At 39.6% G+C, this 27,160-nt stretch overlaps 1 protein-coding gene across 2 annotated transcripts in view; it reads left to right on the plus strand.

The window, feature by feature from the left end:
• The window catches only part of ITGAV (integrin subunit alpha V), a 61,231-nt gene that overhangs the window by 19,696 nt on the left and 14,375 nt on the right, over positions 1-27,160 (plus strand). For both annotated transcript variants that reach the window (XM_031045826.2, XM_005145596.3), the window contains exons 5-23: positions 800-861; positions 2,407-2,452; positions 4,452-4,577; positions 9,727-9,771; positions 9,961-10,004; positions 10,104-10,160; positions 10,612-10,664; positions 12,045-12,247; positions 14,269-14,460; positions 14,568-14,613; positions 15,191-15,292; positions 16,017-16,075; positions 17,584-17,738; positions 19,904-20,041; positions 20,738-20,805; positions 22,059-22,206; positions 23,386-23,478; positions 25,022-25,101; positions 26,742-26,822. In XM_031045826.2, coding sequence (XP_030901686.1) covers positions 800-861; positions 2,407-2,452; positions 4,452-4,577; positions 9,727-9,771; positions 9,961-10,004; positions 10,104-10,160; positions 10,612-10,664; positions 12,045-12,247; positions 14,269-14,460; positions 14,568-14,613; positions 15,191-15,292; positions 16,017-16,075; positions 17,584-17,738; positions 19,904-20,041; positions 20,738-20,805; positions 22,059-22,206; positions 23,386-23,478; positions 25,022-25,101; positions 26,742-26,822 — 1,798 coding nt within the window. The remainder of the gene's footprint in view (positions 1-799; positions 862-2,406; positions 2,453-4,451; positions 4,578-9,726; positions 9,772-9,960; positions 10,005-10,103; positions 10,161-10,611; positions 10,665-12,044; positions 12,248-14,268; positions 14,461-14,567; positions 14,614-15,190; positions 15,293-16,016; positions 16,076-17,583; positions 17,739-19,903; positions 20,042-20,737; positions 20,806-22,058; positions 22,207-23,385; positions 23,479-25,021; positions 25,102-26,741; positions 26,823-27,160) is intronic.

Consider the following 27,160-nt stretch of genomic DNA (forward strand, 5'->3'; position numbering starts at 1 on the left):
GGTTATATTTCCTTTTTTTCCAGTCGTCAGGAACTTCACCTGTCTGCCATGATTTTTCAAATATGATGGCCAGTGGCTTTGCAACTTCATTTGCCAGCTCCTTCAGGACCTCATCAGGTCCCATGGACTTGTGTACATTCAGGTTCTTAAGATGGTCTCGAACCTGATCCTCTCCTACAGTGGGCCCAAGGTCTAGGTTTTCACAGTCCCTGCGTCCGCCTTCCAAGACTTGGGTGCTGCAGTCAGAGCCTTTGCCAGTGAAGACCGAAGCAAAGAAGCCATTCAGAACCTCAGCCTTCTCCAAGTCCTGTGTAGCCAGCTCTCCTGAAAGTTTCTGGAGGGGGCCTACAGTGCCCTTAGTCTGTTTTTTAGCCGCTACATACCTATAAAATCCCTTCCTATTATCTTAACATCCCTTGCCAAGTTTAGCTCCAATTGGGCCTTAGCTTTCCTAACCTGATCCCTAGCTTCCCAGACAACATCCCTGTATTCATCCCAGGCTGCCTGTTCTTGCTTCCACCTTCTATAAACCTCTTTTTTCCTTCAAATTTTTTCTTTGAATATTAATGCTATGTATACACCAGGCCAACTCTAAAATCAGTACAGCATTTGATTGTGAATTGTTGATAAAGCAAAAATACAGATTTAGGAGAAAAAAAATTCCAAGGTTCAATTTCAGGAGTGCACAGCTACTTAGGAAGACATGCTGGAAAGTATCCACAGAATCATCTGATCTAGTAATAAAAATATTTATTCTGTTCATTTTTCTCTCCCTTTTTTCTATCCGTCCTGTTCGTAGCCACTATTGATGCTGATGGACAGGGATTTTGTCAAGGTGGATTTAGTATTGACTTTACAAAGGTATGTGATTTTTTTCGTCAATTTCTACAAGTTAACAACCACATACAAGCAAAGCTATGACAAAACTAAATGTGAACTGCCATTCCTGGGTGGAAAGAACCATGACCAAACTCATTCTTTTAAATAAACAGAAGAATTTCATCCCACTCAGATATTATGAACTCCTTACATCTTCACAGCAGCACACTTCTATTTCTTGTAGGAATCGTATCCTGAACAAATAATCCACTATAAACCTTCTTTGCAGCTAGTCCTCAAATGAAATAATCTATAATAGTCAGGCTTTTGAGACACTTATTTTGAAGAGATTGGTGCATAGCTAGTGTATTTCCTGAGGAAGAATAACTTACTGCTAAAAGGGAACTACTAAACAGTGTTTTTGTGAATTTTTTTTTGTTTTTCTCATCAGGGAGCAGATACAGATTTTTTTTTTCTGTCTCAGTTTTTTATACCTTTATCTTCTCCCTGTCTTCTATAGATCTTTAATTTTTCTTTTAAATTCACAATTACTTTTTAAATCCAAGCACGCTAAAACTGTGCACAAATCTGAGAGCTAATTGTAGCTTTTTATATTGTATAGTTAAATTGTTTAGCATAGTCTGGACATGTTAAGACCACACAAGTCCTGTTTGTGTTGTGGAAATTTTTTGAGTTCTTTGCACGTTATAATGTCTTATTGTGTCATATCCCTTCACTGTTAGCCCAAGGGCACTCTTGTTTTCCTCCAGAGGAAAGAGTGCAAAGTGCAATGTCAGATTGTGTCTGTTTTGCATACACCTCTCAGGCTTACTGTGCAGACTCCAGTCCCAGTTAAAACCAGCCTTGGGTTCTAATCCAAAACTCCAGCTGAGTGGGCAAGCCTCGGTATAAAGTACCTCCAAATCGCTGACCTAGATTTTTTTAGTGGTGAATATAGGAGTTTTTAAGATTAAAACCTGAATAAGTGGCTTAATTATGCAGCAAAGCTTATGGTCTACTTCGGTACTTAACAAATTCCCAGCACTGGGATAGCTAATCTGCTTAAGTTTCATAAAATGGTTTGTGGATTACTGTTGTAAAAGGAGTATGGACTGAGGGAAATTACATTACAGTTTTTCTGAATTAAACTTTTTTAAAGATATGTTACAGAATGTGGCAGGGGCAGAAGATGAAATTAGGTTTGTGAACCAACCTAAACACATATTGTTGTTATTATCTTGTAACATTCCTAACATTTCTCCTAATTGTATGTCTGTTGTCTTAGATATACGTTGGAGGAAGGGTCTATTGCCATATAAGCAGAATTCTGCCTAGAACTTTAAATGGGTGAAATAGAGAAGCAAGTCATTGAAGGCATTTTTTTTTTAATCTTAGTATTTTACAAGATGCATTTTCAATGAATCATTAATTAAAAAAAGTAAAACGTATTGGGGTCAGTGAAGCTACACTGATACACATGCATGGGATTACTTCCCATAAACATTACTTCCCATAAGACACGTTCGCTTGTCTTTATGCTTTATGTGTGTTCTCTTTTGTCTTTTTCTTTCTCCCTGCCTCTCCAAGGGAGACAGAGTGCTGCTTGGAGGACCTGGAAGTTTTTACTGGCAAGGTGAGATACATCATTTAAGTCAGAGAAGTTGACTATTTGATTTTATTCTTTCCCCTCTTGGTCATTTGTATCTGCGCTCCTCCAGGCACTGTCAAAGTCTTCCTCATTAGGAGAACTAACAGAAATAATTCGTCTTTCAAAATATTTCTGAATAATCAAGGCAACTACAGATTAAAACTGAAGTAATAATTGTATAGATATGTCTTTTTAAAATAATTCTATGATAATTTTAAAGGCATTTTCCAGAAATCTGAAATTTGTTTCCACCAGAAAAGAACATGATAAGTTACCGTTAGGATATTTTACTTGTTTCAAAATCTATATGCTTTGTAATTTTTGACACATGCATGAAGTGTGTATTTTCAAAGAGAAATGTATCCTCCAAAGAGAATTATCATTTTTTTTGACAGCAAAGATGTACTGCATTTGTTCATAGTGATCTTTTAGTGCCATGGTGCGTATTTTGCCTCTAACTGCACTGTTACACAGAATATTACATATATTTTGCTAATGTGAGTTTCAGTCAGTATTTGCAGGATCATTAACATAAAAAGGACATGGAACTGTTAGAACAAGTCCATAGAAGGGCCACGAGGATGATCAGGGGACTGGAGCACCTCCCATATGAAGACAGGCTGAGAAAGTTGGAGCTGTTCAGCCTGGAGGAGAGAAGGCTGCGTGGAGACCTCACAGCAGCCTTCCAGTATCTGAAGGGGGCCTACAGGGATGCTGGGGAGGGACTATTCATTAGGGATTGTAGTGACAGGACAAGGGGTAATGGGTTGAAACTTAAACAGCAGAGGTTTAGATTGGATCTAAGGAAGAAATTCTTGACTGTTAGGGTGGTGAGGTACTGTACTGGGTTGCCCAGGGAGGTTGTGAATGCTCCATCACTGGTGGTGTTCAAGGCCAGGTTGGATGAAGCCTTGGGTGATATGGTTTAGTGTGAGGTGTCCCTGCCCATGGCAGGGGGGTTGGAACTAGACGATCTTAAGGTCCTTTCCAACCCTAACTGTTCTATGATTCTATGTTTTGTTATAGCTCTTTGTTCAAAAGATGGTGCTGCTGCCATCAGGACATCACTATCAAACTCTGCTGCCTGGCTTTTTTTTTTTTTTTAGTACTAAGTTGTCCTTCTGTGTTATGCCAGCCTACACTTAAAAACAGCAGCACAGGAAGGTTGTTTCCTGTGCTACATTTTAAATTCTGATAAAAATGGAAAAATTGAAACTCAGCTTAAGGTACAGTATGATATAGATTATATTCCTGAATTTATTTTATTACTTTTTGCCAAAAGTGACATCTCATCTGCTAAAACAAGCTTATTCTCCACTACCACCAAAACCAGAAAAAAAAATCTCACCTCTGAATAGAAGACAATACTATACTTCTAAAAACTAGATTTTTTGTGCCACATTTTTATTCCACATTCTGAGATGCTGGAGGGTTAGTTTCTCTATCCTTCATACATGTATGAGTATGTATGTGAAGTAAGTTCTCTTTTGAAAATTTCTTGTGATTCAAGATTTAATTTGAACTCAAAGAAAAGTACGTGATGAAGTCACCACCTAGATGCTGGTGAAGTGAGAACAGAAGGCAGTAATCCGCTATGCTCATCTCATTAGCTTCTTGGCTGCTGTATTAAGCTCTCATAGTATTTAGACAAGGAGCAATGACTCAGGTCTGTGTTACCATAAGCATACGCTTACTGTTACCTAACTGGGCAGACCCATTTAAGTCCTGGCTTACATGCAGCTTCTGTTTTCAGTGAAAACTGTTAGTGTGCTTCTGATCAAATCTGTGCATAAATTTCTGCTGAAGTTGGATACAGATTTTCATTTATGTCCTTTCTAGTGCTCCTGCTGTTGCCTATTTTCTGGTCAGTATTGGGAAAAAGTTGTTGCTTTAGAAGCAGGCTATCTGTAAATGAGTTTTGTTGCTTACTGAATGAATGTGCACACATTTTATTTGTCATTTTAATCTGTTTCTTTCTCTTTAGGCCAACTTATTTCTGATCGAGTAACAGAGATTGTGGCTAAATATGACTCCAAAGTCTACAGTGCAAAGTATGATGACCAGTTAGCAACCAGACCTGCCAGTGCTGCTTTTGATGACAGCTACTTGGGTGCGTAGTTTGAAAATGAAGCAAACCTAGCTGTACTTGAAAAAATCCCTTGCAGTATTCATATGTAAGTCTAAATCATACTACTATTTATTCAACACTTGAGAGATAAGTAAAGAGCTACGTACCTGAAAATGCAGTAATTCCTGCATGATGGAAGCTTAGTTATCTTGCCATAGGTTTGATTCAGAAAGTACTTGATGACAAAAGAAATGGAAATATTTCCATGATTTTTTTGTGCTCTGTGACTTCGGCTGGATATAGAAATGGCTGAGGTATGATTTTTATGTGACAAGTTATTTTTTATACCTATTTTTTAGAAAAGCAGCTGTTTCTAAATAATCTAACAAAACAAAGTAAAATGTGAAAGAATCATGTTCTGGAAGAAAAATAATGGAGAGTCCCTTAGAGGAGTGGGAAGTTCTCATTTACCTCTATATATGTCTAACTGGGTTCAGAAAAAAAACAAGGACAGACTAAGATCCCAGGATGATAATTTTAAAATTTCCATCTTCTGATCTCAATTTCATGGATGGTGATGAGAGTAGGGCCATGAGGATGATCAGGGGACTGGAGCACCTCCCATATGAAGACAGGCTGAGAAAGTTGGGGCTGTTCAGCCTGGAGGAGAGAAGGCTGCGTGGAGACCTCACAGCAGCCTTCCAGTATCTGAAGGGGGCCTACAGGGATGCTGGGGAGGGACTATTCATTAGGGATTGTAGTGACAGGACAAGGGGTAATGGGTTGAAACTTAAACAGCAGAGGTTTAGATTGGATCTAAGGAAGAAATTCTTGACTGTTAGGGTGGTGAGGTACTGTACTGGGTTGCCCAGGGAGGTTGTGAATGCTCCATCGCTGGTGGTGTTCAAGGCCAGGTTGGATGAAGCCTTGGGTGATATGGTTTAGTGTGAGGTGTCCCTGCCCATGGCAGGGGGGTTTCAAGCTACATGATCTTAAGGTACTTTCCAACCCTAACTATTCTATGATTCTATGAATTATAGTCTACTCATGTAGCTGTTCATAATCTAAGCTACTTAAAGGCACCCAGACAGAGCCGGTAAGTGGGGAGGCTGCGGTGCAGAGCTTGGATTGTAGTGAGTGCCTGCACTGGTCTTGTGAGGGAAAGGTGCAGAATGGGCAGGGCTGCGCTCGCTGCTCCCTGATGGAGGTCCTCCTCCAGCAGGTGGCTGAGCTGTGGGATGCTGTCAGTAAGCTGCAAGATGTCAGGGAAGGTGAGAGGAAGCAGGACTGCTTGCTCCAGGCCCAAACAGCACAGGGGCCTCAAGCTTCCCCTCTAACTCATGGAGGAAAGAAGGAGGCAGTTGATCAGGGAAGCTGGGAATTAGTAACAAAAAAAAAAAAACAACAAAAGGAGGAAAAGAGCAATGAAAAACAAGGGGCTTCCTCCTATATCTGCTGTACCCACCCTGAACCGCTTTGCTGTCCTGCAGGGGGCTGATGAGGAAATGCACTTGCACCAGAAACAGCCGGCTGGTGCACTGGTACAGAAGATCTCTACTGGTGCCGCCAGGAAAAAGCAGTGGGTTGTAGTAGTAGGGGACTCTGCCTTGACAGGGACAGAAGCGCTCATCTGTCAGCCTGACCCGGTTGCAAGGGAGGTGTGTTGCCTACCTGGGGCACGGATCAGGGATGTTGCAGAGAGGCTGCCTGCTCTAGTAAGTCCCATGGACTATTACCCGCTTCTAGTGATACATGTGGGTGCTAGGGATATAGATAGTAGTAGCCTGAGGAATATAAAGAAGGACTTCAGAGCTCTGGGAGAGGTGGTCAGGGGTTCTGGAGCTCAGATAGTCTTTTCGACAATTCTCCAAGACACAGGGGAGGACCTTCCAAAGGCAAGGAGGATTGGACAGGTTAATAAATGGTTAAAAGGGTGGTGTCATAGTCAAGGGTTTGGGTGTCTTGGACATGAGGCCCACATTTGTAGGCCAGGTCTACTGGGGGCTGGTGGAGCTGCTCTGATAAAGAAAGGGAAGAGTGGCTTTGCTGGGAGGCTTGCCAGACTTGTCAAGGATGCTTTAAACTAGTTGTGTTGGGGGAGGGGAGCATCATTCCATCCCAACACACCCAGTCAGTTGCCAGCACCTATAATAAATACTCTGAGCAATGTAGTAATATTCTAGCCGCTCCAGCCATTGAGCCAGCTTCATTTGGAGCTCGGATCAGATGCCTCTATACAAATGCCCGTAGCATGGGGAATAAACAAGAGGAATTAGAGATGTGGGCATATCTATGGGGCTATGATATAATAGGCATCACAGAAACATGGTGGGATGGCTCCTTTGACTGGAGTGTTGGAATGGAAGGTTACAGGCTTTTTAGAAAAGACAGGCCTGGTAGGAGGGGAGGGGGAGTTGTCCTTTATGTTAGGGATAGGTTGGAGAGTATGGAACTCTGTCTGGGGACAGGTGATCAGTTAACAGAAAGTTTGTGGGTCAGGGTTAAGGGGAAATCGGTGATGGGACACATTACTGTGGGGATATGTTACAGACTGCCTGATCAAGAGGAACCTGTGGATGAAGAACTCTACAGACAAATAGGAAAAGCCTCACACTCGCAGGCCCTTGTTCTCATGGGGGACTTCAACCACCCTGACATCTGTTGGGGCAACGGTACGGCCCGGCACAAGCAATCCAGGAGGTTTCTCGATTGTGTGGAAGACAACTTCCTTCTGCAAGCAATAAAGGAGCCAACGAGGAGAGGTGCCCTGCTTGACCTCGTGCTCACCAACAGGGAAGGGCTCATTGGAAATGTGACTCTCCAGGGAAGTCTTGGATGCAGTGATCATGAGATGGTTGAATTCAAGGTCCTCAAGACAGTGAGAAGAGCGTGCAGTAAGCTCACTGCCCTGGACTTCAAGAGAGCAGACTTTGGCCTCTTCAGGAACCTACTTAGCAAGGTTCCATGGGATACAGCCCTAGAGGGCAAGGGGGCCCAAGACTCTTGGTTAACATTCAAGAATCACCTGCTACAAGCTCAGGAGTGTTGCATCCCAACTAGAAGGAAGTGCAGCAGGAGAGCCAGGAGACCTCCTTGGATGGATAAGGAGCTGCTGAGAAAAATTCACAGGAAAAAAGAGGCTTATAAAAAGGTGGAAGCAAGGACAGGTGGCCTGGGATGAATACAGGGATGTTGTCAGGGTAGTTAGGGACCAAGTTAGGAAAGCTAAGGCCCAATTGGAGCTAAACTTGGCAAAGGATGTTAAGATAATAGGAAGGGATTTTATAGGTATGTAGTGGCTAAAAAACAGACTAAGGACAATGTAGGCCCCCTCCAGAAACTTTCGGGAGAACTGGCTACACAGGACTTGGAGAAGGCTGAGGTTCTGAATGGCTTCTTTGCCTCGGTCTTCACTGGCAAAGGCTCTGACCGCAGCACCCAAGTCTTGGAAGGCGGACGCAGGGGCTGTGAAAACTTAGACCTTGGGCTCACTGTAGGAGAGGATATGGTTCGAAACCATCTTAAGAACCTGAATGTACACAAGTCCATGGGACCTGATGAAATCCATCCACAGGTCCTGAAGGAGCTGGCGAATGAAGTTGCAAAGCCACTGGCCATCATATTTGAAAAATCATGGCAGACAGGTGAAGTTCCTGACGAGTGGAAAAAGGGAAATATAACCCCCATTTTCCAGAAGGGGAAAATGGATGACCCAGGGAATTACAGTCCAGTCAGTCTCACCTCTGTGCCTGGCAAAATCTGGGAGCAGATTGCTTGTAAGGCATGCTAGGGCACATGAGAAACAACAAGGTGGTTGGTGACAGCCAGCACAGCTTCACTAAGGGGAAATCCTGCCTGACCAATTTGGTGGCCTTCTATGACGGGGCTACAAAAGTGATGGACAGGGGTGGAGCAGTTGACGTCATCTATCTGGCCTTGTGCAAAGCGTTCGGCACTGTCCCACGTGACATCCTTGTCTCTAAATTGGAGTGTCATCAATTAGATATGTGGACCACTCGGTGGATAAAGAACTGGCTGGATGGTCGCACTCAAAGAGTTGTGGTCAATGGTTCAATTTCTGGCTGGAGATCAGTAACAAGGTGTCCCTCAGGTATCGGTGTTGGAACCGGTCTTGTTTAATATCTTTGTTGCTGACATGGACAATGGAATTGAGTGTGCCTTCAACAAGTTTGCCGATGACACCAAACTGTGTGGTTCTGTTGATACGCCAGAGGGAGGGAATGCCATTCAGAGGGACCTTGACACACTTGTGAGGTGGGCTGATGCCAACCTCATGAAGTTTAACCATGACAAGTGCAAGGTCCTACACCTGGGTCAGAGCAATCCCAGGCACAGCTACAGGTTGGGCAAAAAGGAAATTCACTGTAGTCCTGCGGAGAAGGACTTGGGGGTGTTAGTCAATGAGAAAATGAACATGAGCCAGCAGTGTGTACTCACAGCCCAGAAAGCCAACCGTATCCTGGGCTGCATCAAGAGGAGCGTGACCAGCAGGTCGAAGGAGGTGATCCTGCCCCTCTACTCTGCTCTCGGCAGACCTCACCTGGAGTATTGTGTGCAGTTCTGGTGTACTCAACATAGAAAGGACATGGTACTGTTAGAAAAAGTCCAGAGGAGGGCCACGAGGATGATCAGGGGACTGGAGCACCTCCCATATGAAGACAGGCTGAGAAAGTTGGAGCTGTTCAGCCTGGAGAAGAGAAGGCTGCGTGGAGACCTCATAGCAGCCTTCCAGTATTTGAAGTGGGCCTACAGGGATGGTGGTGAGGGACTCTTCATTAGGGACTGTAGTGATAGGACATGGGGTAAGGGGTTGAAACTTAAGCAGCAGAGGCTTAGACTGGATCCAAGGAAGAAATTCTTTACTGTTGGGGTGGTGAGGTACTGTACTGGGTTGCCCAGGGAGGTTGTGAATGCTCCATCGCTGGTGGTGTTCAAGGCCAGGTTGGATGAAGCCTTGGGTGATATGGTTTAGTGTGAGGTGTCCCTGCCCATGGCAGGGGGATTGGAACAAGATGATCTTGAGGTCCTTTCCTATCCTAACTATTCTATGATTCTATGATTTATTCCATTGAGTTTAAAGGTATATCATAGAGACCTATGAAGAGTGTAAACAAATGAAAGATTGAGTAAGGTATTTTAAAATGATTTACTAATTTTATCTGTTGATCAGGTTATTCGGTGACTGTTGGAGACTTCAATAGTGATGGCATAGAAGGTAAGACCTTTACTTCAGTTAAAAAAATTATGTTATTAGGCTGGGCAGGTCTGTCAAGTAAATGGTGTAGAACAACTGATGCAGTGTGCAGGATAATGTGTAGAGCACTAGCAATGAGCTACTCTGTTCAATCGAAGTTATTGCACTTTGTGACCTGATGTTATCTGGGTGTCTTGCTTTATCTTTCAGACTTTGTATCAGGAGTCCCAAGAGCAGCAAGAACTCTAGGCATGGTAGGAATTTGAAATTTGAAATTTTTAAGTTTTAAACTTTACCAAAAAACCTCCTCAAAAATAACTGGTTGGCTGAAATGTGTATTTCTTCATGTGCAGGTGTCTATTTATAATGGGAAAAACATGTCTTCTATGTACAACTTCACTGGAGAGCAGGTATGTAGCTTTACTGAGCATAGTGGGTGACTGGGAGGCTATTCTTATGGAAAGTTGACACATTGAGACAGTATTTAGGGTACTAGAATATACAATATTTTGTATGTTATTAGCTATTTACCAAATATAAAAAAAAGACTGGAAGAATCCTTAAAGTATGTGTTCTGGGAGTTCCCATTTTGTAGTACTACTTAGAAAAGGAATCTTATTTAAATGAAGGAAATGCTGTCTATTTTAGAATTAGGAAGGACTGGATCATGAAATGGGGAATGGGGAAAGTAACTAATTGATTCACTTTCTAACAGAGTAACGAAGAGAAAGGAAAATAAAGACAATAATTGTGGTATATATTATCATCTTACTAACATCTTTTCTGTACAACTTTAGATAAACTTTTTTGTGTGTTTATATCAGTGCATCTCACCGGTTTGGTTTGAATTTTGTTTTCCAGATGGCTGCTTATTTTGGGTATTCAGTTGCTGCCACAGATATCAATAGGGACAAGTAAGTGCCCTGTTCTCCCAGCTGCCACCCAACTTGTTTTCGGAAAGGAAAAAAAAAAAAAAGCTTTTATTGAAGTCTTTCCTAAAACAAGTCGGAGGTCTTTCCTACTTTATATTAAAGTCTTTTCCTAGATTTGTGTCTTCATTCGTGGTTTAACATGTATTTGTACAACACACTTTCGTGTTTACAAATGTGTAAAGGGTGGGTGTCAATGATGGAGCTAGGTTTTTTTCAGTGATATCCAGTGACAGGACAAGGGGCAATGGGTGTAAACTGAAGCATAGGAGGTGCCACGTTAACATCAGGAAGAACTTCTTTACTGTGAGAGTGACAGAGCACTGGAACAGGTTGCTCAGGGTGTTGTGGAGTCTCCTATGTTGGAGATATTCAAGGCCTGCCTGGACAAGTTCCTGTGTGATGTACTCTAGGTTTCCTTGCTCTTGCAGGGGGGTTGGACTAGATGATCTTTTGAGGTCCCTTCCAACCCTTGGGATTCTGGGATTCTGTGATAAGCCAGCAGTGTGTGCTTGCAGTCCTGAAAGCCAATCACATGCTAGGCTGCATCAAAAGAAGTTTGACCAGCAGGTCAAAGGAGGTGATCCTGCTCTCTTGTGAGAGCCCACTTGGAGTACTGCGTGCAGTTCTGGTGTCCCCCTCAACATAAGAAGGACGTGGAGCTATTGGAGCAAGTCAAATGGAAGCCACAAGGATGATAAGGGGGCTTAAACACCTCTCGTATGAAGACAGGCTGAGAAAGTTGGGGCTGTTCAGCTGGGAGAAGAGAAGCTGCATGGAGCAGCTTTCTAGTGTCTGAAGGGGGCCTGCAGAGATGCTTGAGAGGGACTCTTCATCAGCAACTGTAGTGACAGGACAAGGGGTGATGGGTTTAAAGTTAAACAAGGGAAGTTCAGATTAGATAAGCTCTTTACTGTGAGGATGGAGGCACTGGAACAGGTTGCCCAAAGAAGTGGTAAATGTTCCATCTCTGGCAGCATTGAAGGCCAGGTTGCACAGAGCCTTGGGTGACATGACTTAGGGCGAGGAGTCCCTGCCCTTGCAGGAGGCTTGAAACTAGATGATCTTAAGGTCCTTTCCAGCCCTAACTATTCTATGATTCTAAAACATTTTTTAAAAGTCGTAGATTTATTTTTGTATTTATTTACACGAACACATGTGTCCATTCACATACTTTATATGCATTAAATTCTAGTATATTTGTGCTACTTAATAAATATTTGCCTTCAGTTACAATTTAAAGATGGGTAACTTTCATCTTATTATTGACTTCAGTGCTGAGTTAGTCCTTCTAACAGATGCTGAAGAGAAGGAAGCTGAATTTTCATGTTATTACTGAAGAAACTTATCCTTTTTTTGTTCCAGTTATACAGATTTGTTTATTGGAGCCCCTCTTTTTATGGATCGAAGTTCTGATGGGAAACTTCAAGAAGTCGGCCAAGTTTCCATTTGCCTTCAACGAGCCTCTGGAGGGTTTCACATCACAAAACTGAATGGTTTTGAGATATTTGCAAGATTCAGCAGTTCTATTGCACCTCTGGGGGATCTAGATCAGGATGGCTTCAATGGTAGGACATCATTTATTGATCAGTATTTTCCATTCAAACATGAAATCTAGACAGCGCACTGAATGTAGATTCTGCATGCAAACGTTAGGCATTCTAACCATGACTGAATGTTGGACACTAAGGTCTAGACTCCTTCTGATGCTTGTATGCTACTCCCAAGAATGCTAACAGGAGTTACATGTATGCATCAAGCAGAGACTATACCATTTAAACTACAACATGGATTATTTTAGCTGTTATACTGATCAGTTTATTACTTTAAGTACAGTAGAAACTTCGGTAAAATATCTGATTCTCCACTGTGACTTGTTAGGACATCTCCAATATAATTTTCCTGTTTCCATTGCGTAAAGCTGATTTTCCTCTTCAGATGACTGAAAGGAAGGTTTTGTTTCAGAAAGCTGGTTAAAAATTACCTGATAGAAGAGATTTTCCTGAGAAAAGTCTAGATTTTTTAAAAATATTTTTGGCTTGTTTTTGTTTTTTTCAAAAGAGAAGAGTCTGATGAAAATATCCCGTAACAACTACAGCCAGTTGTACCAAGAGCTGAGTGTCTGGAGTCAGTATGTGGATGGGAAGTCTTGAGTCTGATACAACCGAAGCTGTAGACTCTCAAACCCATTGCCAGTGCTTCTTGTTACTTTCATTTGGCAATGAAGAGCAATGAAACAGAAAATCATGTGGTTTGGGGACAGAAACTTCCAGGAATACCAGGGAGAACTTGGTTACACAAGTCATATTCCAGATTTGTTTCCTAGAGTGGTAGAAAATTGGGTTCTGCAAGAAAAGGCTCATCTTTAGTTTTTCATTCTGCTTGCAAGCTAAATATTTTCTGAAAAAAACAAAATTTATAATATGCTAATATTTCAAATTCCCAGGCAGCTCAAATTCATTTTTTAAATGAAATCATACATTCATCATATTACAGAATAGGTTGAGTTAGACCTTTAGTTGCTAAAATTATACAGTTAGTGTGAAGATGCAATATCAATGCAGCTGTTTACAGAAGCTATTGGGAAGATTACAGCTGACGGCTGTATGGCTTAATGATTTATCCGAAAAATGTTTTGATTCCATTGTACTTCAATCTGAAATACACTGTAGGTGAGAAAATCATAGCAAAGTTTGTCTCTTTTTAAATTACTTTGCCATTATGTAGTCTAGTTTTTTAAATCTTGTTTTTTCCTGCTCTGTTTTATTTTGGGAGTGTTAATTAAAATACTTTCCATCACAGTATGGTGCAAGATAAGAATTTTTACTGTTTTCATAAAGTTTGTAAAGATGAGTCAAAAATACAAAATTATAAACTTTTGAGTCCTTGTTCTTTTTATGATTTTTTTTTCAGATTTACAGAAAAAGTAACGTGTAATGTAATTATTCTGTATATTGTTTCATGTTTGGTCTTTGAGTCAAGTGTGGAAATGTTTAATTCAGATCTTACGTACACTTGTAAAGCTGTCTTTACAGGTAGTCCAATTAGCATTTTGTGTATTACTCATTGTTATTGAGTACTCCCAAATTTATTAAGCTTTAACAGATAGCACAATTACACTAACTGAAAGCTGTCCATAAAACATATTGCCAAACCATAATCAGGATAGACTGGAATTTGGAATAGATAGAATGGAATTTCCATTGTTACAGGGTGATTTAAATTTTCCAGAATTATTAAAATGTCACACCCTGTGGAGGAACATGAGTGTGTTAATGAAATGGGCTGATAGTCCCTCTTAGTTTTGTGACTTGGTGCCAACAGTTCTGGGTGTTTAATATTCCCAAAAAGCATCTCAAATCCGTATGATTTGGCTCTAAGTCAGTTACTGAAGTGTAGAAGTGTTTGTAGAACTATTCCTTGCCCTTATCCTCTTCCTCCCCAAGTCTGTGATATATGGTCTTGTTAAACATTTATTTCCTCCCTACTGACACATATGGAAACTGTAATATCAAAAATTAGAAATTATTGATGTAAGCACAAATATGTTCTCTCTGGAGATGTTGGTGATTGTTCTTTTGGTTTACAGATATTGCAGTTGCTGCACCATATGGTGGAGAGGGCAAGAGAGGACTTGTCTATATCTACAATGGAAGAGCAAATGGTTTGAATGCAGTCCCATCTCAGATTCTTGAAGGGCAGTGGGCTGCTCGAACTATGCCACCGAGTTTTGGGTACTCGCTGAAAGGAGCTACAGATGTGGACAAAAATGGATACCCAGGTCCTTTGCTCTGAATGTCACTTTAGAATAACTTCATAGAAGACCACCTCTGACAGCGTATTTGAAAAAATAAATTGTAATGTATAATATTTCTCCCTTATTCATAGATTTGATTGTTGGAGCCTTTGGTGTTGACAGAGCTGTTTTGTATAGGTAAGTATCCCTTTATGCTTTTACATTACATGCAAGCAAAGCTCAATGGCACTCTTGAGTTACAAAAGAAAGCATCATCAAGGGGAGTCTGTAATTATGCAACTCCACATTCCAAACTGCTGAACGTCAGAAAAGGTTATGCTGCTGTTTTCACTGAGTGAATCTACGGTCTGTCTAGTATCTATCTTTAGATAATATAAATAGTATGTCTTCAAAGCTTTCCAAGTGACAGTTTTCTAGATTCTGATTCAGGGTGCTTCTAACTGTTAAACTGCAGTCCTGATATTATCATCCATACTTGCTCATTTGGGGAAAATAATCTGTCTGTGCTAGAAAGGGATAGAACTTCCTCTTAACACAATTGCCTGTGTTCTGCCTCTGATAGTAATGAAAGAACATAGAAAAGACATGAAAAAAAGCTTCCTGCTTTTCTCTAATCTACTCAATGATTATTTGTTATTCTAGCAGTTTCAGTAAATATTGTCTTAAGTGTGCATGTGTGTATTTCACAATTTGACGGGGAGGGTATTTTCTAACCTGGTGTTGAATGCTGCTCAAGAGGATGTTTTCTTTGCAGGGCTAGACCAGTTATTAGAGTAAATGCTGCCCTGGAAGTTAATCCAACCATTCTAAACCCAGAGAACAAAGCCTGTTCACTGTCAGATGTAAAGGTTTCTTGGTAAGCTGGATATCTTTGTTTTCCTTTGTGGGGAGGGATGTTTTTGGTGTTTATTTTTGTAAGCTTTAAATTTTGAAAGGATTCAGGAAATCTAGGTAGCTAGTTTAAAAGGGTGATTGAACATACATATTTCTGAAAGAACAGACAACAGTGGGAGGTCCAACATTCTCCTCAATGGATGCTAGATTGACTCCCAAGTTACATCCCAGCTGCGGGGATTGCCAGTTGTCTGTGTTGAGTAGAATAAGGTCTTCCCAAGATGGTAATGGATTACTCAGCTTTTGTCGTGTTTTTACCCATTAACTTACTTTTTAGATGAGCTCATGGAAAACACATTTGGGAAATGATCTCTGCAAACCAGTTTTGGTTCTTGTTCCTGTACTATATCGAAACCCACTTTTCCTTTCTAGTGTTAACCTCTTTTTTAACTTGGTGTTCCAGTTCCTTCTAGTTTTCAAAAAAATAGATGAGCCACATTTGATTTCAGGAATAAACACGCTGCTTCACATGCTATTCCTGCATGTATTAAGATTACAAACTTTGCATTACTTGCATTGCTGTCTACTTATTAATAGGTCTTCCCCACTAGTAGAAAATAGCTTTTGGGAGCGAACTAGAGTCTCAAAAGAGAATACCTTTGAACTGAGAAAAATCGTAAAGAATTTTAGAATAAAATGAGACAAAAAAGTGTGTGAAATTAATATTTTCTTTTCCTCCAAAACAGCTTCAAAGTAAAGTTTTGCTTAAAAGCAGATGGCAAAGGAAAGCTCCCTAATTCACTCAGTAAGTTCTGCTAATTTAAAAACTTTTAAAGCCTTATTTTTTATTGTTTGCAGACATAAGCACTGGTCACTGTTCTTCATTATTGTTGCCTACCCTTTACAGCACCATACTGCCAACCTGGTAACCATACACATCTATAGATATCTTCAGCATGTCTTTTGCTGAAGTTGTGTTGAAGTCAGTGGGATTTGAGCATACCTGAGACTTCAGACATATGTTTAACCACTTGGTGGAACTAGTCTTGGAAAATCCTTTGTATTACAGAATTGAGATCAACTCTTGTTGAGGGGAGTTTTAGAAAAGAATATTCAAACATGTATATTATTAGGCCTGAAAAATATGGACAAGTGTGGGAATCCTTAAAGAGCCAAGGCCACGTAGTGAGCGATCCCGATACCCTCAGCCTTGTTACTGTAAAGTAAGAAGATTCTTGGCAGGCATAAGCAAGGTCAATTGTCTTGTTAGGCCTCTGTAATTTTCCACTGAAAACGTGCAGAGAATGATCTCTGCCAAGGTTGTAGTTTCCCACTGTATTTTTAGAGTAAGGTATTCAATCGCAATTATAACAAGTTATAAACATTAGCTTTGTAAATGGTAGTAACCTCTAGACTAACCAATTAGAGCTCAGTATCCAAGGCTGTTACATAAGGGTGTAAGGGTATAAAAGGAGCACTGTATCTGAATAAACTTGGGCAATCGCTTGATCATATTGATCGTCTCCACGTTGTCCAGGACTCCTGCGTCAACAGACAAGCAACAGGGACTTCTCATATTTCTGTTGAAATCATGACCTTATGATTGATACCGTTATTTTTTTCATCAGATTTTCTAGATCAGACTCAAGAAAAGATTGTTTTAAACAGGTTTTTAAGTTACTGCTAAGAGATTTTGTAGTGTGACAGACAGCCTGCTACAATCAGGTCTACTGATTCTAAAATCGTTTCTTTATTTTCTGTATGGCATGTATAGAAGTGGTATGATCTGAGAAGATTCATATAAATGGCTGTTACATATTTTAAATTTCATTATCTATATCAAATATTCAAAGTACTTAGATTAGCAATCCAGTTACATGCAAGATTGATTTAAATTTTTTTTGGGGGGGAAAAATTTAACTTGTTCATGCAGTTCTATAGCAACTAGAAATGTATCACTGCTCGTCACAGAATCATAGAATAGTTAGGGTTGTAAAGGACCTTAAGATCATCTAGTTGTAACCCCCCTGCCATGAGCACCTGCCTCACCCTAGACCATGCAGACTTCTGCCCTGCCTGGCCTTGAATGTTTCTTGTATGTTTCCAGTGTTTAAGTAAAAATCAGAGACCAGTTTAGGACAACAACAATGCCTGTTGGTTACTGTATTGAGAACTAATGTAGAAACAGATTCTTATATTGAAGGAAGGGGAAATTTTAGAAGTTCCAAATACTAGGTTTCCATTTCTGATGGGAATCTGTAGTGTTCTTAATTGAATGAAATATTCCTAACTTAACCGCTTTGGATTGGACAGATTTCCAAGTGGAGCTGCTGTTGGATAAACTTAAGCAGAAAGGAGCTATAAGGAGAGCTCTCTTTCTTCACAGTAAACAGCCTAGCCACTCTAAGAACATGACTATTACCAAGGGGGGGAAAATGAATTGTGAAGAACTCGATGCCTTTTTGAGGGTAAGTAACCACTTACGTTTTAGGCAGATAATTTTTGGTGCATTGTCTATTACAGGTTCCTTGTGTTAGGTGTTTTGAAAAAAAAAAAGGAAAAAAGAAGTGTTAGAGACACTTCATGCCCCACATAGACCTAAAATTACTAACACTATATGTCTGTCCTGGGTTATCACTTCTGTCTGAGTACGAATAGTATGTATTGTTGTGACTAAGGTCCTGGTCACTAAATGGATCAGAAATTCAATTCTGAGCATTGTTATGGACTTCCTGGACAAGTCATCTAGGCACAAAATTATAGTTGTAACTTCCAAGGAATGTGAAAGTCAGCAAGCAGAGGTATTTTCACTTTGGAGGTAAAAGTATAGAAAAAGATGGTGTCGTGGTTTAAAACCAAACCCGCACACAGCTCGTTCACTCACTCTCCCCTCGCTCCCCCGACTCCCGGAGAGTTAGGAAGGAGAATCCAAAGAATGTAGCCCCCACGGGTTGAGATAAGAATGGTTTAATAGCTAAGGTATAACGCAAATCATTACTGTCACTACTACTACAAATAATAATTAAAAAGCAAACAACAAGTGAAGAGAATACAACACCTCACCAGCCACCGACCCATAACTCACCCCACCCTGCCCGACCGAGCACTGACCGGTACCTCCTCCATCCCCCCAGAGCTCCAGCCCTTCCGGGTCTCTCCCGGTTACATCCTGGGCATGACGTGCTATGGTATGGAATACCTCTTTAGCTAGCCTGGGTCAGGTGTCCTGTCTCTGCTTCCTCCTGGCCTCCCCTCCTCCCTGGCAGAGCATGAGCTCAGAAAAGGCCTTGGACAAAACCAAACATTTGAGCAGTAACTCAAAACATACTTGCTATCAGCAACCATTCCCAGCCTGAAAGTCAAAACACAGCACTGCACCAGCTACCAAGAAGGAGAAAAATGACTGCTACTGCTGAACCCATGACATATGGATCTTCAACTAAAAGGTAAAGATCAGCAAGTAACAAAGGGGACAGAGAAGGTTGAAATAGGAAGCTTGCTTTTTCTCAGTCTTTCTGTTTTAGTTCCCACAGACGTGGACAGATGCTAACATAATTAAAAAGTGTAACCCAGTAGAAGAAACACTGACTGAAATAGCAAAGACATCTGAAAATGTAGCTATGTACTTGCAGCTCAGATTTATCTCTGAGTGCTTATAAATCAAACAATACTTATTTCTTTCTTAAAAAAAAAAAAAAACAAAAGAAAACCAACCCCAAAACCAAAACAAATCTGCAAAACTAATAAAAATACTAGTAATCATTAAGGATTCATGGACGATACCTTTCTTTGACTGGCCTTGTGAGTGGGGTATATATGGAAATACACCTCCAAGATCATTAGTATAGTTTTAACACTTTTCCACCTGAAATTCTCATGAAGAAAATAGTGACACATGACCTCTGTGAAATTATGTTAAATTGAAAGCAGAACCATTTGAAAACTATTATCAATAGGTTTCTGCCCATAGAAGATAGCTTCTGAAGTAAAATCCAGGAATGAGCTCTGAGTCAAGTTATTTTCATTCTTCTGGTTTTTGAAAATAATAAAGCAGATTTTACAATGATAAAAATCTGTGGCATACATAAAGCAAAGAGATGGTTTGTAAGATCTTGGAAAGGCAGGATCAATATCTGATAAACAGGATGATTTGAAATGAATATGAAAGTCAGCAACTCCAAGTGCAAGGTAATAATTTTAGGAGGGGAAAAATCACACGTCCAATGGTGAATATCTGTGAGGGATCTTAAAAGCATAGTGAATTTTGTCTGACAGGAAAAAGTGAGATTGTATAGCCCTTTAGGCTCCTCACTATTACAGTTCTATGACTTAATACTTCTGTATGCTCCAAGTTTGCATTTGTAAAACAGGTATGTTATTACCAAAACTGTCCATCTTCAAAGTTGCCACTGCAGATTTTCCAACAAGAGATTTTCTAGTGTGAAAAGAGCTCAGAAGTTTTAGTGTTGTTTTGGCTTCCTCATTCCTATTACAACATGAACAATAAGTAAAAATACTGCTCAGTATTGTTCTTGGGATGACTATTTGTTGCCTATAGGGACTTCTGAAGGATATTTTCTGTTGCTGTTTTCTTCATATTTTCTAATTGTAATTCAAATTTTTGTTTCCTCAGGATGAATCTGAATTTAGAGACAAACTAACTCCCATTACTATCTTTATGGAATATCGTCTGGATTACAGAACAGCTGCAGATGCAACAGGATTGCAGCCTATCCTCAACCAGTTCACTCCAGCTAATATGAGCAGACAGGTATAATTCTTACACAGTCTGTGATGACAGAACCAAGAACACATTTTCAGCTTTCAATATTAAGGTTCATCTTAGAACTTCTGAAAAATTAAGATACCAAGATATATATCTAGACTTTAGTCTCTGAATTACGGAAACATTGATGATTATTGTATGTCTGTTAGTCTTCCTTCTCTCTGTGTCGGGTTTCTTTTTTTTTGAGACTGGACTTCCTTTTCATGCATATACTGAATAGTTTTCTGGAGAAGAATAGACAGAGTAGTATTAAAGTTGTCAGTCTTGAAGGACTGAAGTATTTCATCCATTGCTCCTACTATGCTGCTATATGTATATTATATTTATTCCTATAATTCTCCTACAGTAATAACCAAACTTTTTTCATTTCTGCCCATTATACACATTTTTGCACTTGTTTGTAAAGAGGATAGTGGAGATGCAACTCAAATGAACAGATTATTCAGAGGAAACACACTTAATGTCTGTAGACATCAGTCCTACAGTTGCAGTGTGTCAGGATGAGGGACAATACCCCTGTATATAAAAAAATCATTTGTTCTCTTCTGAGACTGAGTTGAAGATATCTTGTAACCAGCTATTTAGAAAATTTTTATTTGGTGGTGAAACAGCATTATGGGAAATGTATGTTAGAACAGATGCAGGAATTCTTACCACAATATGCATTTGATTTTTGCATAGGCACATATTCTGCTGGATTGTGGTGATGATAATGTCTGCAAACCAAAGCTGAAGGTTTCAGTAGAAAGGTAAATACATGAGAAAAATATTACAGGAAAAAATAACTTCCCTACTTAAATTCTAAACTTCAAGAGCTTGTAATACTTTTGTTAAAATGATGTATTGAAATAAGCAGACCTAATCAATGTTTACGATCTAAACTCATGTTTATTTGTTTTAAAGAAAACCCATTTTCTGCTTTGTAACCTAACGCTTTTAGCGTATTACCTGCTAAAATTGCTCGCACATACCCTCTCCCTGTCCCCCATTATAAGTATTATGTGTATGTTTCCTAAGCTGGACATGCATGGCAAGCACAAATCAGTGTTAGCTGCAATTGTGCCACTGTTCTGTCATTTAATACTAGACATACACATGAAGATATGAACAGGTATGATTTTATCTAGCAAGAGGTAGAGTAGAGCTGTGTTGTCATATCTATGAAAGAAAATTGTTGGTATTGGAAATATCTTTCATTACATCTGGAAAAAAGAAACAAATTTCAACTCATAATTCTTTCATAAGTCTGTGATTGTTTTTTGTGCTTTTTATGCCCAAAAACCATTCTTAAGTATATTATCTCTACTCAGTAATGTTATCTGTTGGGGTTTTCCATGCCCTTAGTGCAGAGCTGTAGCATATGTGTGTGTATGCAGTTAGTACAGTCAAAACACAGCGCTGCATCAGCTATTAAGGAGAAAAATTGACTGCTACTGCTAAACCCAGGACAAGTTCACCAATATACTAATTCATGCAAATGCTTCAGAAGCATTTTATATCAGTGCAGATATGGTTAGGTTTCCTTGTAGCTGATGAAATTAAAATACATTGAACAAATATTCTTTTTGTGTTTGGAAAAAACATATTACAGAGGTCTTGGGTGTATTCTCTTGTTGAGCCTTCCATCAAAACATTATGAATTTTCTACCTCTGCTAAGTAGGCATGTAATTCAAAATGTACACAATGATTTAGCTGTTCATAATCGTTTATTCCTTGTTAAAAAAAGGTGGTGGTGGTTTTGTGGTTTACTGTAAACTTTGTATAAAAGATTTTTAAAAAACAGCATGTAATATTTGCTCCATTTTTGTGATTATAGATACAGGGTTTTTTTTTAAACATACTGTAGAGCTCTCCTGATATTCCTGAAACACAGGTACTGCCTCTAGATTTCTCTAATGTCTTGTGCAATTTCAGAATGTCTCTTGTTTCTCTAAATTCAACCAATTCGATACAGTTGAAAACCTGGACGCACAGTTCATTTTTGCATTTGTTGTTTTGTAGTGATCAGAAGCAGATCTATATTGGTGATGACAATCCTTTGACATTAATTGTCAGTGCTCAGAATCTAGGAGAAGGAGCCTATGAAGCCGAGCTCTTTGTCATTGTTCCACCGCAAGCAGATTTCATTGGTGTTGTTCGTAACAACGAGGTAAAATTCCAACTGCCTTTCTTCTTTTAGTACTCAGATTTCAGGTGCTGGGATGGAAGTTTGTGGGAGAGGTCCCATCAGTGGTGGGGTTTATGCTTTGATCCTAAAGTAAAGCACTGAAAAAATGGTCAGGCTCTTCTAAGCCTCAATGCTGTATAACACCTGGTTGGATGGTTCCAATTTAAGAGCTTACTGCTAACAACAGAGGATATTTATCTGTGTGTTGGAGCTTGACACACCAAGTTTATCTGCTTCAACACTTTGTTTGAACAGTACCCTTAATTAAATTCAGATTTAGCATCTCGTGCTGTGTAAAGAACTGGGCACCTGTGAGGCAAAAAGTGATATTGGGTATTACTGTTCTGTTCACCTACGTATACGGAAAGTTTTGGGTGTCAGTTATTCTAACTACACAGAATATTAAAGTATCTTTCCTGATTTTCCCTTGTATTAGAAAATGTCTGTATAACTTCTCTTTCTCCAAATACATGTGGGTATAGTCCAAATTTTGGTTTAGCCCATTATAGGTATACAGAAGTAATATATGTTGAGATTTTCTTAATTATTGTTTTTATTTGATTTAATCTGTGATGAATCAATATCACATCACAGAATCTTAATGGGAATTTTTTTTCCCTGTATCAAAGGATTCCGACTTTGATATACAACCACATCCTTCATACATGTTGGACCATGCCTTGCTTTAATTCTCCAGTTTGCCTCTGCTATTCTAAGTGCTTTGTGATGTGGCTTTGTTCAAAATCTGATAGCTCCTCTAAGACATCTTTTTGAGGAAGCTAGTAAGAACTCGTGTTATTTTGCATTTGAACCATTATTTTCTTATGGAGAGTTTGCATGATTGCCAAAGTTTCTTCATATAGGTTTTAAAGAATCATATGGAGAAATGCTCTAGGTCACAAAAATCATCAGTGATTCCCAATGTAGGAGTATGGAATTTCTCCTTTTATAACGTTGGAAAGAGCATCTATCTTGTATCAAAAATATCTATCTCCATGAAGACTTTCATACTTCGGTTTTATTTTAGTGCTTGACTGTGTTAGGGCTGAGAAATTACATTAAAACTAACACAGCATATCTAGAACTTTTTTCCAGACTTTCATCCAGGTCTCCAGTTGTAAAGAATGCCATTCCTTAGTACTTTTTTCTGCCTTATTGCAGGCTTTAGCAAGACTGTCTTGTGCATTTAAAACAGAGAATCAAACTCGCATGGTAGTTTGTGACCTGGGAAATCCCATGAAAGCAGGAATTAAGGTAAGGTTTGGTCCAAGAGGTGTCTGATATATCAAGCAGTACAGTCATCATTTTTCTTAATCACTGTAGTGTCTGGGCAGGATTTTTACTCACAGGAATTGAAGATTAGATGTAGCTGACATTTGGCTACCCACATGTTTGGTTAGTTCAGTGGTAATTTGTTTTAGCTTTTTGGCTAAATTAAAGGCTGAAAGGATTGTTTGTGAGTCATATCATAACTCAAAAGGAGTAGTTCAATAAACAGTGGAATTAATGAATGCTGGTGCCTGTTTAGTTTGTCTTTAGATTTCTGGTGCCTCTTCAGTTTGTCTTTAGATTTATTGGATATGTATTTTTAGTATATAACAAAGAGCTAGCTCATAACACACCTTTTTTAGTGTAAACCTAATAATGCTTCTCTCTTCTGCCTTGTTTTATGGTTTGAGAGAGTTTTGTCTAGTTGAGACCTCTGTACTTCCACCAAATGTAGCTGGAATTTGAAGAATTAAGTAACTGTTAGTGGAACCTAGTGGATACTAAGATGATGTGATGCAATAAGTCTTATTTTACAAGGAAATGATGTGAAAAACAGTCATGATTATAAACAGTTTGAAGGTACTTTTCTTTCAAGAGACATTTTTAATAGATGAATTGTCGTGGTTTAAACTAAATCTGCACAGTTCCCCCTTTGTTTCCCCTCCCCCCCCCTCACCTTCCCACTCCCGGAGGGATGGGAAGGAGAGCCAGAGGAATACAACTCCCACGGATTGAGGTAAAATCAGTCCAGCAATCAAGGTATAACAGAAATCACTACCGGTACCAATAACAAATCAATGTTAGAGGAGACAAACAGGGAGAGAGAATACGATACCACCCGCCGCCACGAGGCCAGCCCAGAAGAAATAGTTCACCCCACCCCCCGCCCCAGCCAGCTTCCAGTTCCCTCTCCGAGCCCAGCCCCAAGGAGAGAGCTCCCCCCTCCCCTCCTAGCCAGCTTCCAGTCCCCTCCCCGAGCAGGACGTGCTGTGGTATGGAATACCTCCCCGACTAGCCCAGACCAGGCGCCCTCCTCCCTGGCAGAGCATGAGCTACTGCTGAACCCATGACATGAATAAATGTTATTCCCAAAATCTTTCAAAATACATCGAGCTGAACGGTACAGATGTTGAAGTAACTATCATCACTGACATAGAACAAACTTTGGGAACTGAATTTTGAATCATTACTGTGCCCTGTTCTTCAGGCTACGGTGCTTTTTGCAACACATAGGGAGGCTCAGTTATGTGTAGAAATGGCTGAAGTAAGGGGGGTGAGCATGATTCTAAACGTTACATTTCTGTTTTGTAGTGATGCACTGGCTGAAGTCTAAAGAGGATTGTACATTTCTAATCTTGATGAAGTGGACAAGTTTTATTTGCCAGTTCTCTGTGTGTGCTCTCTTATGACTACAAGCCCCAAGCAATTTTATTGTAGTATATTAAGTATATTTTGTTGTTGTATTAAGAAGCTTTTCTCATGCATTTTATCATGATTCCACTGAGCCATGGTGATTTTATTTCTAAAGCTATTAGCTGGCCTGCGTTTCAGTGTGCACCAGCAGTCTGAAATGGATACCTCTGTGAAGTTTGACTTGCAAATTCGAAGGTATGGAAATCTAGGAGTATGTACCTCACCTGGTAGAAAACATGCTAAGTAAATACACTGTGAACTAAGTAGATGGGGTCACTCTGGACTAATTCTCTGGTCTTTGCTTCATAGTAGCTTAAAAAATAAACACATCCTTTAGATGAATTATTTGTTCTAAAAATACAGGAAAAAAAGTAAGAAAAGGCAGTTTTCTGTTGGAATGTAATTTATTTTGCTTGCAGCCTTTAGACAGGCCATGGCACAAGTGAAATACTAATAATGAGGAACAAAATCATTTAGAGCTTTTAAAGAACCCCTGTATTTTTCTACCTGCATACCATTGTGATCTGACACTTGTGCAGTGCCACACTATGACTGTGCCTTTGGGTTTCTAGCCCTGTTTTAAAATTGATGTTTGAATTCTGACTTCCTTTTGAAGTAAAGCCAGAGTTTCAAATTTTAAGTATTTTGAGGATGAGAGGAATAAGCCTTTCAGAAAAGGCAATGTATGCTGGTTGTTCTCCCCCATGGTTGAAAAACATTTTGGTGTTTGGTTGAGGTTTTTTCTCGTTGTTTGTTGTTGGTGTTGGTTTGGGGTTTTTTGTTGTTTTGGTTTGTTTTTTGTTGTTGTTGCTGTTTTTTGTGTTTGGGATTTTTTTTATCTCTTTATCATTTAAGGGCTGCTTCTTTTATTTATTTATTTATTTTCCTAGTGAATAAATTATTCTCATCCACATTTGGCTACAAGGATTTAATAAGTTTAAACTTACCATTCCATTTTAATGATACAGTGATTCATACTGATCAAAGGCCTTGGCAGCATTAAACATCTCTTTGATCTCACATTGCTGTGTGTTCAGACTTTTTCCCCTCTTCTCCATCAGCCAGTAAGCTGTGCCAGTGCACGTATTAGTATTTACAGGTCAGGAAGAAAACACAGTTGCATGTATTTGTTGATTACAGCAGCAGTGAAGAATGGATCTTCTATCTTTCTAAAGGAAACTGGTTAAACAGACAGAGAATAATCATATGTGTCTAAGGAGATCAGGATTCTGTTCCTAGCTTCACTTTGAGGAGAACAGGTGTTCCCTGTATTTCTTTTTCTCTATTTACAAAGACAGTCCAAAGAAATTTTATGTATGAATGACTCTGTGTGCTTTGATACTTGTCATCTCTTGGTGTATCTCAAGTGTAGGAATCAGATGTAAACTGGTTTAAACACTGTAAAGAGGGGTAATCAAAAGTAGCCCTAGCATGCTTTTCTGTCCTGGGACTAGTTTGAGGCCAACAAGTCTCTGAGCAAAACACATGTCGAAACTGTGGAATTTAGGGCTCTGCTAGCTATAGAGATGGTGTTATCCCACAGCACTGGCATTTGAATTTTCTTACATGTGCCAGGCTAATGATGGAGTCAGCATGAGCTCTGTGTCTTTTATCGACTTCTGTCCGCTTGCTGACTGACCTCCAAACTGTGCTGAGGGTGGGACTGTCAAGCATTTAAGTGAGAATTTGCTGGAATCTGTTTCTTACTTTTTAGTAATTGTGGTTTCCTACAGTGGCTGAAGAGTCATGGTGTTGCACACAATTGTTTTAAGGTTTGGGGTTTTTAAATACTTAGCTTATTTAATTTCAGTGATTAACTTATATTTTCTCTGCAGTTCCAACCTGTACGATAATCTAAGTCCAGTAGCATTCTATCAGGCTGACCTTGCTATTTTAGCAGCTGTTGAAATTAGAGGGTAAGCATTGATACTATTTTAATAATTGTCTCCCTCAGATAAGTTTTGTGTGTTTGCATCTTTATATTTAATTAACTTTCTTTCACATCTGTGTAAGTTTTCAAGAAGCCTTAGGGAATTTATAATGATAAAGAAACTATGTTTCTCTCCATCCACCTGCTGAACTTTCAGATCTTAAATAATTCTAAATAATTACAAAATGAATTCCAAAAAGGAGTGTTGTGCCTCTTTTACCAGAAGTTTCTTCAGGAGAAGAAATAAAAATTGCTCCTCGTTTTTGCAGTTGCACACTTTTCTAAAGGTCACTTTCCTCCTCCATGACATGACTGGGTTTTCAT

This window comes from Melopsittacus undulatus, chromosome 8 (genome assembly GCF_012275295.1).
Source record: "Melopsittacus undulatus isolate bMelUnd1 chromosome 8, bMelUnd1.mat.Z, whole genome shotgun sequence".
NCBI lineage: Eukaryota > Metazoa > Chordata > Aves > Psittaciformes > Psittaculidae > Melopsittacus > Melopsittacus undulatus.